The sequence below is a fragment of the Myotis lucifugus genome, unplaced genomic scaffold, assembly GCF_000147115.1.
Source record: "Myotis lucifugus unplaced genomic scaffold, Myoluc2.0 scaffold_19, whole genome shotgun sequence".
Taxonomy (NCBI): domain Eukaryota; kingdom Metazoa; phylum Chordata; class Mammalia; order Chiroptera; family Vespertilionidae; genus Myotis; species Myotis lucifugus.
Genome location: NW_005871067.1, coordinates 5,504,365 through 5,518,428, shown reverse-complemented (window position 1 = coordinate 5,518,428; position 14,064 = coordinate 5,504,365). Strand labels below are relative to the sequence as shown.

General features: G+C 37.4%; 1 protein-coding gene across 7 annotated transcripts in view; it reads left to right on the top strand.

Annotated features, from left to right (window-relative positions):
- The window catches only part of MICU2 (mitochondrial calcium uptake 2), a 97,838-nt gene that overhangs the window by 24,360 nt on the left and 59,414 nt on the right, over nt 1–14,064 (top strand). For all 7 annotated transcript variants that reach the window (XM_023751211.1, XM_023751208.1, XM_023751209.1 and 4 more), the window contains exon 2: nt 7,747–7,891. In XM_023751211.1, the coding sequence (XP_023606979.1) occupies nt 7,747–7,891 (145 nt within the window). The remainder of the gene's footprint in view (nt 1–7,746; nt 7,892–14,064) is intronic.

The following is a 14,064-nucleotide window of genomic DNA, read 5'->3' as shown; positions in this document are numbered from 1 at the left end:
TGGACATTCTTTGTCTTGCACATCGAAATCATCATTTTTAAAGCATTTAAACCGGCGTTCACAGGTATCTTGAGATAGAGCATGTTCACCATAAGCTTCCCGAGGTATACGATAACTTTTTGTTCAAAATAAAGTACTAAATTAAAACTTCCCGCAAATACTCTTATTTTGGCACGAAATTCAACATTTTTAAGTGTAAAAATATCTATGATGTTAACACCTTCAGCAAATTTGACATATGACAGTGGTTCTCAACCTTCTGGCCCTTTAAATGCAGTTCCTCATGTTGTGACCCAACCATAAAATTATTTTCGTTGCTACTTCATAACTGTAATGTTGCTACTGTTATGAATCGTAATGTAAATATCTGATATGCAGGATGGTCTTAGGCGACTCCTGTGAAAGGGTCGTTTGACCGCCAAAGGGGTCGCAACCCACAGGTTGAGAACTGCTGACATATGAAGGGGTTTTTGTTTGTTTTTTTGTTGTTGTTGTTGTTTGTTTTTTAATTTAATTTTATTGCTTAAATTATTACAAAGAGTATTACACACGTCTCCTTTTTTTGCCCCCCTTGACATTCCCCCGGCCTCCCCTCCACCTCCCCGGTGTCTTGTGTCCACTGGTTATGCCCACATGTATGCATACAAGTCCTTCGGTTGATCTCTTACCAACCCCCCCGCCCTGGCCCCTCAACCCTCCCGGCCTTCCCTCTATAATTTGACAGTCTGTTTGATGCTGCTCTGCCTCTGTATCTATTTTTGTTCATCAGTTTATAATGGTCTTTATTATCCATAAATGAGTGAGATCATGTGGTATTTTTCTTTCATTGACTGACTTATTTCACTTAGCATAATGCTCTCCAGTTCCATCCATGCTGTTGCAAATGGTAAGAAGTCCTTCTTTTTTACAGCAGCATAGTATGCCATTGTGTAGATGTACCACAGTTTTCTAATCCATTCATCTGCTGATGGGCACTTAGGCTGTTTCCAAATCTTAGCTATGGTAAATTATGCTGCTGTGAACATAGGGATGCATATATCCTTTCTGATTGGTGTTTCTGGTTTCTTGGGATATATTCCTAGAAGTGGGATCACAGGGCCAAATGGGAGTTCCATTTTTAGTTTTTTGAGGAAACTCCATACTGTCTTCCATAGTGGCTGCACCAGTCTGTAATCCCACCAGCAGTGCAGGAGGGTTCCTTTTTCTCCGCATCCTCTCCAGCACTTGTTGTTTGTTGATTTGTTGATGATAGCCATTCTGACAGGTGTGAGATGGTACCTCATTGTTCTTTTGATTTGCATTTCTCGGATGATTAGTGACTTTGAGCATGTTTTCATATGTCTCTTGGCTTTCTGAATGTCCTCTTTTGAAAAGTGTCTATTTAGGTCCTTTGCCCATTTTTTGATTGGATTGTTTATCTTCCTTTTGTTAAGTTGTATGAGTTCCTTGTAAATGTTGGAGATTAAACCCTTATTGGAGATAACATTGGCAAATATGTTCTCCCATGCAGTGGGCTTTCTTGTTGTTTTGTTGATGGTTTCTTTTGCTGTGCAGAAGCTTTTTATTTTGATGTAGTCCCATTTGTTTATTTTCTCTTTAGTTTCCAATGCCCTAGGAGCTGTATCGGTGAAGAAATTGCTTCGGCATATGTCTGAGATTTTGTTGCCTTTGGATTCCTCTAGTATTTTTATGGTTTCCCATCTTACATTTAAGTCCTTTATCCATTTTGAGTTTATTTTTGTGTATCCTGTAAGTTGGTGGTCTAGTTTCATTTTTTTGCATGTATCTATCCAGTTTTCCCAACACCATTTATTGAAGAAACTGTCTTGACTCCATTGTATGTTCTTGCCTCCTTTGTCAAATATTAATTGAGCATATTGGTTTGGGTCGATTTCTGGGTTCTCTATTCTATTCCATTGATCTATATGTCTGTTCTTGTGCCAGTACCAGGCAGTTTTGAGAACAGTGGCTTTGTAATACAGCTTGATATCTGGTATTGAGATCCCACCTACTTTGTTCTTCTTTCTCAGGATCGCTGCAGCTATTCGGGGTCTTTTTTTATTCCAGATGAATTTTTGGAGAGTTCGTTCTAGGTCTGTGAAATATGCCGTTGGTATTTTAATGGGGAGTGCGTTGAATTTATAGATTGATTTGGGTAGTATGGACATTTTGATGATGTTGATTCTACCAATCCATGAACATGGTATGTTCTTCCATCTGTTTATGTCTTCCTCTATCTCTTTTTTCAACGTCCTGTAGTTTTCTGAGTAGAGGTCTTTTACCTCTTTAGTTAAGTTTATTCCTAGGTGTCTTAATTTTTTTGGTGTGATGGTAAATGGGATTGCTTTTTAGTCTCTCTTTCTGTAAGTTCACTGTTGGTATATAGAAATGCCATAGATTTCTTGGCGTTAATTTTGTATCCTGCTACATTGCGGAATTAATTTATTAAGTCTAATAGTTTTTTGATGGAGTCTTCAGGGTTTTTTATGTACAATATCATGTCATCTGCGAATAAGGACAGTTTTACTTCTTCTTTTCCAATTTGGATGCCTTTTATTTCTTCTTCTTGTCTAATTGCAATGGCTAATACTTCCAGTACTATGTCGAACAGGAGTGGTGAGAGTGGGCATCCCTGTCTTGTTCCTGTTCTTAGGGGAAATGGTGTTAGTTTTTGTCCATTGAGTATGATGTTAGCTGTGGGTTTGTCATATATGGCTTTTATTATGTTGAGGTATGATCCTTCTATTCCCACCTTGCTGAGAGTTTTTATCAAAAATGGGTGTTGGGTTTTGTCAAATGCTTTTTCTGCATCAATTGATATGACTATGTGGTTTTTTTCTCTCAATTTGTTTATGTGATGTATCTCGTTTATTGATTTGCAGATATTGTACCATCCTTGCATCCCTGGGATAAATCCTACTTGGTCATAGTGTATGATCTTTCTGATGTATTGCTGGATCCGATTTGCTAAGATTTTGTTGAGGATTTTGGCATCTATGTTCATGAGGGATATTGGCCTGTAATTCTCTTTCATTGTGTTGTCTTTATCTGGTTTTGGTATTAGGGTGATGCTGGCTTCATAGAATGAGCTTGTAAGTATTCCTTCCTCTTGAAGTTTTTGGAATAGTCTGAGGAGGATAGGTTTTAGTTCTTCCTTGAATGTTTGGTAAAACTCCCCTGTGAAGCTGTCTGGCCCGGGGCTTTTGTTTGCTGGAAGCTTTTTGATTACTCCTTCAATTTCTTCCATAGTTATTGGCCTATTGAGATTTTTAGATTCTTCCTGATTGAGTTTTGGAAGGTTGTATTTTTCTAGGAATATGTCCATTTCCTCCAGATTGTCTAGTTTGTTGGAGTAGAGTTCCTGTCAGTACAACAAAATAGCATACATATCAAATCGCATATATATATATATATATATATATATATATATATATATATATATCTCAACATATGTGTAACTCCATCTAGTGAAAAAAATCCGCATTATTAACTGGTACACCTAGTATTTAGCTCAGCCAACTCCCTTGTCAAATAGTTCTGTCCTCTTGCACTTTATCTTCACTCTGATATTATAAAGGCCATCACCTTTTATATGTTGTGTTTTGTTTTCTGTTTCAGAATGTGATTTTTATTGTTAACTAGAGGCCCGGTGCACAGATTCATGCATCGGTGGGGTCCCTCAGCCTGGCCTGTGCCCTCTCGCAATCCGGGACCCCTTGGGAGGTGTAGTAGTGTGAAGCGTCAGGCGGCCGGGGAGGAGCCTGAGCCCCAGACGGGCGCTGCTACTGCTCATCCTGGCCCTGCTGCACTTGCCACTGCTGCTGGCTGCTTGGTAGTCTGGCGCCTGTTGCTCAGCTGGGCAGCAGTCTCACTGTGAGAGCACACTGACCACCAGGGGGCAGCTCCTGAGTGATTTGTTTTAAAACGGAATCATTTTTTTCCCATTAGAAATAATGTAAATTGAATTAATCCATTCCAGACCCCCAAATGATTCCGTGTTTAGCCTGTGATTGTTCTGTGAGCATTTTCACACCTTTAGCAACATCAGCAGTCTTGATGGCCTCTTTATTTTTTAAAATTGTGCTAATTCTCGTTTCACCATGTCATAGTCGGTAGCTAGATCAGCCATGCAAACACCGCTACCATACTTTGTAATTAAAGTATTTCTCTGCCCAACCAAGCCATAACTGACTGATGCTGATCCCACCGTTGAGAGAACACAAGTGGGAAAAATGGCAGGTATTGAGCCTGTAGTGAATGCAACATGTGATGGGAGCTTCCAGTTGGCACATTCTGTAATTTTTTCTGCCTGCACTATCCCTGCAGATTGGGAGATATCAATGATAGTATTAGTCCAGCACGTATGGAAAAGATACCCCCTCCTCAGTGCACTGGACTGCTATTTGCTAGACAGTTGTGTGGTGACCAAGTGTGAACAATGCTCCTTAGAGTTGTTCTGAACAATGAGGTGGTTCAGAATTTCATCCTCTCGTTCCAGTACACAGCAGAAGAAACTGGTTTTCAATCCTATTGTTATTTTAGTTTGGAACAAGTTATCTGTATTCAAAAGGTCCTTCTTAGAATAAGTTTAAAGTAGGAGGTGAGGAGCTTGCATCATCATGGATGTGTGTGTTTTTTGTTGGTTTGTGAGAGGGACGTTTTTGTTGTTCTTGTTTTTAAGAGAGGGAGGTTTGAAGAATGTTTTCCTACTGCCTTCTCATCAGTTTGTAGGGTTTTTTATGACCCTGTGATTTTAAGAGTTAACTCTTAGGAAGGTACAGTATACTTTTTGGCGGGGGGGAGGGGGGGGGGGACTAACATAGGGAAAAGAACTTCCCAGATTTTATTTTAAAATGGATTTTATAGGGGGATAAAGACACATTTTTAATACCTTAATCAATAAAAAAATAAAAAATAAAATAAAAAATAAATAAAAATAAAATGGATTTTATAGATTGAGAGTAAAAACCAAAAATCCAAAGGGGGAAAAAAGAAGAAAACTTAATTTACGCAACAGATCCTATAATACCTGGAGAGTCCAACTTTCTCCAGTGCTGATATTCTCTAAATAGCCTTGAAACAACCCTTGGTCCTTACAAGGGTTTTAGATATGAATACCAACATTTATAATGAAATTTGTACCCTAAATAAATTGCTCAAAATTATAGTTTGTCTTATGATGCTTTTTATTTTTGAAAGGAATTGATTTAGCCCTGGGAGATAATAGTCATGTTTCTCCTTACATCCTGAAATACCCAAACCTATGTGTTAGCATGCTGAATTAATATTTGTATACGTGCTTTTCCTGTAATTGAACTTAAGTTTTTGTAAAAGTGTATGATAACAATATTGGAAGGAAGAAAAGATTTGTATCCTGTGGTCCAATTTTATTTGACGTGTAAAAACTCTATCCATTGAGCCAAATGGGCTAGGGGTGTAAAGGCATTTTTTTAACCAGTCATGAACAGCTTAGATATTAGGAAGTATAAAAGCCAACATTTGTTTAAGGATTTGGAAATATACTGCATTTCTGTACAGATTACTTACTTTTGTTAATCTCTTAATAGACTATAAACATTTGTATAATAAATAATTCTCTAGCTAATAATGTTTATGCCCATGTTCAACTTCTTCCAGTTCTTCTAAAATATCATGCTCGCCTTGCTTGTGTAGTCTAGCTATTGAGTGTTGACCCAGGAACTGAGGTTGCTCTGTGTGCAGGAGGCAGCCAATTGATGATGTTCCTCTCTCATTGATGTTTCTATCTCTCTATCCCTCTCCCTTCCTCTCTCTCTAAAAATCAAACATTTTTAAAAAATAAAATATCGTGCTCTCTCTCTCTAGGACTTTGCCAGTGCTATGGTATTTACTGAGAAGACTCTTAACCCATCCTGCTTCCCTATCCCATCATATACTTTCTATAAACTTACTAACAAAGCGCTTAGGACATTCTAGTAGGAATTAATGTTCATCTTGTTTATTGCTGTTTTCTTTTAGATACTTTATATAGATTTATTAAATAAAATGATAATGTATCTGCCTCATGAATAAAATGTTTAGGAAGTATTAATAAAATTTAGTTTTCTGATTACTTGTATGAGTATAGACTCGTATAATTAAAACATGCCCCTCAAGTGATTTTTATTAGTAATTTAAGGGGAAAGAAAAGGAAGGACATGAATAGATAAGTTCTAAGGGTACAGATCATTGTAGTATTACTGAGTGTTCCATATATGTTAGTATTCTGTTAGGCACTGCACGAAACACAAAAGAGGTATAAATCTAGCTGCTCAAAGAAGTCATTATCAAATCATGAGAAAGAATTGAGATTAGCCAAAAAGGGATTTTGAATCTGGAGGGGTTTGAGCAACTGAAATTTATGTTTCCCCATTTCATTTCTAATCAGCATTCATTGACCATCACCTGTGTGTCATGTTGAATAATCGATCAGTAGTCTGTGTGAAAGGGGAGTGGTGTGTCCAAGGAAGGATGTTGTCCAAGTTAGGGCAGCACCTTAAGGAAAACTATCTAGAGTGAGAGTATAATGTTGAATTTCACAGATAATACTCACATTCTTTTTTTTTTTTTTTTAATCCTCACCCGAGGACATGCTCATTGATTTTTGTTTTGAAAGAGAGAGAAAGACATCAATTGGTTGCCTTTCCATAAACACCCCAACTGGGAATCGAACCTGCAACCTAGGTATGTGCCCTGACCGGGAATCGAACCAGTGACCTCTTGGTTCATGGGTCAGTGCTCAACCACTGAGCCATGCCGGCCAGGCTGACACCTGCTCTTTTATCCTGACTCTGCCATTTACTTTATAGCTTTTGTATCTAATGTGGTATCTATTGTCCAGTTATTGGGATGATTAATTAAATAATCTGTGCGAAGTACTTAATTAGTACAGTGCGTCACACATTGTAAGTGCTCAATGAAAGGTTAGCAATAAATATTTCAGTATTGTCTCTATCAGCATTTGGGTCAAGATCTAGGTTCCTTTGCAAAGACTACAGACTCCTACACTAACAATATTTGACCCATTCTTGTTCTTTTAGCACTTCCCACCCACAATGTAAATATATTTCTCAAAACAGTTATTTGCCAGATATACCATAGTTTATCTTTATGGAAACACAACTTGACGTGATCTGTTGCCTACCTATCTGATCTGATCTTCTGCCACACTGTTCCTTGAACACACCAAGTTTATTCCTGTCTTTACCTCTTGCTTAGTATGCTCTTCTTCCTGAGAGCCCCATATCTCAGTAGCTATACCTCATTCAGTCTCCTTACTGTCACCTCTTTTTAAAATATATATATATTTCTTTATTGATTTCAGAGAGGAAGGGAGAGGGAGAGAGAGATAGAAACATCAGTGATGTGAGAGAATCATTGATTGACTGCCTCCTGCATGCCCCCCCACTGGGGATCAAGCCCACAACCCTGGCATGTGCCCTTGGCCGGAATCAAACCTGGGACCCTTCAGTCTGCAGGCCGACGCTGTATCCACTAAGCCAAACTGGCCAGGGCGCTGTCACCTCTTTAAAAAGGCCTTCCCTGACAAGCCTGTCTAAAACATTACTCCTTATCAGTTTCTTATCCTGATTTGCATTTCTTCTTGGCTCTTCTCACCCTCTCTCATTATTTTACACATTTATTCATTAGCTGTAAGATTATTCTAGAAGGAGTTAAGTTGGGGAATAATACTGAAAGAAGTCTTACATTGCCTTTTTTTTATTTTAGAAAAATGGTGACTGTGGAAAGATGATGAAGAAGTTGTCTCTTCGTAAACAGCGCTTCATGCAATTTTCTTCACTGGAACACGAAGGAGAATATTACATGACACCACGAGACTTCCTCTTTTCAGTAATGTTTGAGCACATGGAACGTGAGTTGCTTTTATAAATTTTATTTTATTTTTTTAGTTTAGAAAAACAAATATTGGGGCTGAAAAACCTCTATTTTTCAAATTATTGATAGTTTTTTTTCGTTTTAATTGTCATCAATCTGTGGGCAAAATGCATTTACTTATTGTTTAGCTGTTTCAATCTTTGTGACACAAGTAGTTAAACTTGTAAACATACGTGTTTATCTAAGAAATTTTTTTGTATATGGGTTTCTCTAAAGAGAAAGAGGAAAAATAGTTAAGATTTTTTAATGTCACTAGATGAATTATTAATAAAATAATTTTATCCAGCATGTTCATTTTCATTGGTATTAATGTTTTAAATTGGGCAAAAAAATGAAACTTAGAGCAATTAAGAGGTTCATATAATGGAGTTATGATGCCATCAGTTTAAAAAAAATAAAACAACTGAAAAAATAGAATGATAAACAAAAATCCAAAAGCTATAATTATATAATTTTAGTTCATAAACTGCCAACTCTCAGTTACTTCAAATAATATCAGAAGTTCTTCATTTTATTATCTAAATTAGTCCTTTTTACTTTGCATAGAGTAGATATGGCCCCATCTTCTGGGCTTTATATTGCAGGAATGTTCTATGAAAATTTCTTGGCTTCTGACACTTTTTGAAGTGTGCTAGAAGTACTGCTCTGAAAGAAGCTATATATGGAACAGAAACTGGGTAGGGCAAGGTGCGTGAAGGTCTATTATTATCTAGAGCAGCGGTTCTCAACCTGTGGGTCGCGACCCCTTTGGCAGTCGAACGACCCTTTCACAGGGGTCGCCTAAGACCATCCTGCATATCAGATATTTACATTACGATTCATAACAGTAGCAACATTACAGTTATGAAGTAGCAACGAAAATAGTTTTATGGTTGGGTCACAACATGAGGAACTGTATTTAAAGGGCCAGAAGGTTGAGAACTACTGCTGTAGGTTGTTTAGTTAGTTGGAGTAGAGTTGTTCATAGTATTTTTTTACTATCTTTTGTATTTCTGTGGGGTTTGTTGTTATTTTGCCTCTTTCATTTCTGATTTTGTTTATTTGGGTCCTCTCTCTTTGTTTCTTGGTGAGCCTGGCTAGAGGTTCATCAATCTTGTTTATCCTTTCAAAGAACCAGCTCTTGGTTTCATCGATCTTTTGTATTGTTTTTGGTCTCTATGTCATTTATTTCTGCTCTGATCTTTATTATCTCCTTTCTTCTGCTCACTCTGGGCTTTTCTTCTTGCTCTCTAATTCTTTAAGTTGTTGAGTTAGATAATTTATTACCAGTTTTTCTTGATTTTTTGTTTTTGTTTTTGTTTGTTTTTTCCATAAGCCTATAATGCTATGAACTTCCCTCTCAGGACTGCTTTCACTGTGTACCATAGGTTTTGGATTGTTGTGTTTTCATTGTCATTCGTTTGCAGGATGTTTTTAATTCTTTGATCTTTTTGATAACCTAGTCATTTTTTAATAGCATGCTATTCAGCTTCCAAGTGTTTGAATTTTTTTTATTGTTTTTATTGTAGTTTATTTCTAATATTACGCCATTGTGGTCTGAGAAGATGCTTGATATGATTTCAGTCTTCTTGAATGTGGAGAGATTTTTGCCTGTGACCCAATATGTGGTCTATCTTTGAAAATGTCCCATGTGCACTTGAGAAGAATGTATATTCTATAGCTTTGGGGTGGAATGGTCTAAAGATGTCAATTAAGTCCATTTGATATAGTAAGTCATTTAGGATTGCTGTTTCTTTGCTGATTTTTTTGTCTAAAGGATTTATCCAGTGTTGTCAGTGGGGTATTAAAGTCCCCTACTATGATTGCATTGCTGTCGATATCTCCCTTGATATCATCCAGAATTTTTTTTTATGTATTTGGGTGTTCCTGCATTGGGTGCATATATGTTTACCAGAGTTATATCCTCTTGTTGTATCGATCCCTTTAGTATTATGAAGTGGCCTGCCTTATCTCTTGTTATGGCCTTCACTCTGAGGTCTATTTTGTCAGATATAAGTATTGCTACCCCAGCTTTTTTTTATTTCCATTTGCCTGAAAGATATTTTTCAATCCCTTCACTTTCAGTCTGTGTGAGTCTCTTGTTCTGAAGTGGGTCTCTTGTAGACAGCATATATATGGGTAATGTTTTTTATACATTCAGCCACTCGAGGTCTTTTGATTGGAGTATTTTTAGACCATTTTCATTTAAAGTTATTATTGATAGATACTTGTTTGTAGTCATTTCTATTTTTGTGCCTGTGTTCTTTCTTACCTTCTTATTTCTTCTTTTTACAGCATTCCCTTTAGCATTTCTTGCATTGCTGGCTTGGTAGTGATAAACTCCCTTAGGCTTTTTTTTGTCTGTGAAGCTCCTGATTTCCCCTTTAATTTTGAATGATAGCCTTGTTGGAGAGAGTATTCTTGGATTCAGTCCCTTGCTTTGCATCACTTTGTATACTCCCTTCCATTTCTTTCTGGCCTGATGTGTTTCTGTTGAGAAATAATTTGATACTCTAGTGAGAGATCCCTTGTAGGTAACTTTCTCTCTCTCATCGTGCAGCCTTTAAGATTCTCTCTTTGTTGTTAACGTTGGCCATTGTAATTACAACGTGTCTTAGTGTGGGTCTTTTGGGGTTCATCTTGTATGGGACTCTCTGTGCTTGTCTGACTTTTTTCTTCCCCCAGTCAGGGATGTTTTCTGACATTATTTCTTCAAATAGGTTTTCTAACCTTTTCCTCTTCTTGTCGTTCTGGCACCCCTATTATACATATGTTGCTTCATTTCATGTTGTCTCAAAGCTCCCTCAGGTTCTCTTTCTGTCTTTTGATTTTTTTTCTCCAATTACAGTTCAGATTGGGTGTGTTTTACTTGCCTGTCTTCTGATTCGCTAATTTGGTCCTCCACTTGTCCTACTCTACTGTTGAAAGCTACCATATTGTTTTTTATTGCAGCTAAAGGGTGTCCCAAAATTCACGCAAGAAGTAATTTTGATAGAAAACACAGGTTTATAATTAAAAATTGTAAATTTTTTATTGATTCATAATATACAGTATAGGGTTATGTATGGAATAGCACATCGGGTAAATGGCCTCCATGGCTTTGCTGGCACATACACAAAGCCGTGGTCTTCATTGGTCTTCGTTGTCCCTGCAACTCACATAAACTTAAACCTTGTTTATTTGGCCTGTGTTAGCCTTTGAGTTTGACATGCTTGGATTATAGGCATTGCGGGCTGGGGAGGGGACTCCATTGTTTGGGAAACAAGTTTGTTAATCTTTCCATACTAATAGGCAGTTCTCGGATAGAATGGACCACATTCCAAGGTTACCCAGGTCCCAGGGGCATACAACTCCCAGCCAGGTTAGAATATGCTTTCTTTAATTAGAGCAACACAATCACAGTTAACAGAGCACAATTAATATTTCTTATAATGATAGCTAGTCCCCAATATTCTATTTCTTCCCCTAACAATTTGTGTTTCAATTTATTAAGATTTTTATTTTAAGCTATCATATGGTCTTGTAATGTTTCATATGCTCTTTAGAAGCAAGTATGTATATGCTGATACTCGCAGGTGAAGAGTTCCAGATGTCTGTTAGGTTTGATTGGTTTACAGTGTTGTTTGAGTTCTTTGGTTCATTATTGATCTCTGTGGTTGTTCTATTCATTGGTGAAAGTGAAGTAACGAGGTCTCTATTATTGGAGAACTATCCTCTCTGTTCAATTTTGTCAATTAGGCAGGATTTTTAAAAATACATAAAAAGAGTAAGCTCATTTTTTCCTTAACTTATATACCTGTATACATAATATCCTATGAACCAGGAGGTCACAGTTCGATTCCCGGTCAGGGCACATACCCGGGTTGTAGGCTCAATTAGATCCCCAGTGTGGGGCATGCAGGAAGCAGCCCAGCCTATCATTGATTCTCTCTCATCATTGGTGTTTCCATCTCTCTCTCTCTCCCTCTTCCTTCCTCTCTGAAATTAATAAAAATATTTTTTAAAGAAATATAACACCTTTTATTTAGAAAATCTGTGTTCATTTTAGAAAGTGAAACATTACAAAGTATAGAGCAGAAAATATGTCAACTATAATTCTAACACAACCATCCAGAAGTAACCAGCATCAACACACAGATTTTATAACCTAACTTTTTTTGTTTCATGCATATGAGCAGTTTTCCTTATCATGTTTTTAATGTTTTTATGATGACACAATTCTTTTTTATTTATATACCATAATTTATCAGAACATTTAAGTTTTCTAGATTTTTCATTATTATGAATAATACTGTAGTGAATATACTTTTTCATAAATCTTTGAATAACTGATTGCTTTATAGGATATTTCTTAGAAGTATTATCATAAAATACAAATTTCTTAGATTTTTGAAGTATATTACCAAATTGCCTGATAAATGTAGTAGTAAATTGCCTGCTAGGATATACTGGTTTTCACTTTTTCCTTAATTGGAAAATGTATCACTGATTTTTTTGCTTAATATTAAATTCGGTCTTATTACATTTAAGGAGATATCTCTTTTTTCAATTTCTTTCTTACTACCATTATATTAATTAAAAGAAAATGTACTTTGCTATGGCTTTCTAGAATGAGAGGAAGGGCCAAGCAAAATTCAGTTTCAATATAAGCTCTCAACCCATTTTCACACATTTCTTTTGAACACGTTTTTAAACCTATCTTATAAACTGAAAACTATGGCACAGTACTCACCAAATTTCCTTCTACTTTTTGAATTTCTTCTGAAATTTTTGAACTTAGATCATTTTGGGGGTAGTACAACAAATTACATAAGCTTTGACTTTATTTTATCACTAGAGGCCCGGTGCATGAATTCGTCCACGGGTGGGATTCCTCCGCCTGGCTGGCCATCGGGGCTGTCTTGCCCATTCACGATCACCGGCCGGCCAGGGGGAGGGACCGCGGGAGGTTGGCTGTGGGAGCACACTGACCACCAGGGAGCAGCTCCTGCGTTGAGCTTCTGCCCCCTGATGTTCAGTGGCCGTCATAGTGACTGGTCATAATGGTCACTTAAGTTTTTATATATATAGATTATTTTTTTAATCCTCACCTGAGGGTATTTTTTCCATTGAGAGTGCAAAGGAGGTGGGGAGGGGAGAGAGAGAGAGAAACATCAATGTGAGAGAGACACATCAATTGGTTGCCTTCTACATGGGATCATACCTTCAACCCCGATATGTGCCCTTCACTATGAATCGAACCTGCAACCCTTCGGTGTGAGGGCCAAAGTCAGGCAGGGCAGGCTTTGACTTGAGACTCCCTCCTTTTACTAGCTGATAATCCAGAAGAGGTAATTAATCTCTTTTGTAACTCTCTTTCACCCATCAAGTGGAGATAAGTACAGTATCGGCCTCATAGGGTCATTTTTAGAATTAGATGAGATGATTTATAGAAAGTGCTTAAGTACTTAAGCACATAGCACGTGCTCAGTAAGTCTTAGCTGTCTTATTGTGTTACTAATTTACTGACTTGTTCCTAACATAAAGCTTGTTTAAAATTAAAATATAGCCCAGCTGGTGTGGTTCAGTGGCTGAGCGTCTACCCAGGAACCAAGAGGTCACTGGTTCGATTCCCAGTCAGGGCACATACCTGGGTTGTGGGCGCGATCCCCAGTAGGGACGTGCAGAAGACAGCCAATCAATGTTTCTATCTCTATCTCTCTCCCTTCTCTAAGTCAATAAAAGTGTATTATAAAAATAAAGTTAAATTAAAATATAATTTACATGCCACAAAATTCATCATTTTAAAGTGGTTTTTAGCCCTGGCCAGTGCTGCTAAGTGGTTAGACCATCAGCCTGCACACTGAATGTCGCAGGTTTGATCCCTGGCCCCCGGGGTGCATGCAAGAGGCAACCAATCAATGTGTTCCTCTCACATTGATGTTTCTCTCGCTCTCTCTCTCTCTCCCCTGCCCCCCTTCCACTCTTTCTAAAAAATCAATGGGAAAATATCCTCTAGTGAGGATCAACAAAAAAATAAAGTGTTTTTTAGTATAAACTCACAACCATCACCACTAATTCCAGAACATGTCATCGTGCCAAAAAGAAATTCTGTACCCATGAGCAATCACTTTCCATCTCCCCTCTTCATATCCCCTAGCAACTTCTAATCTACTTTCTGTCTCTATGGAT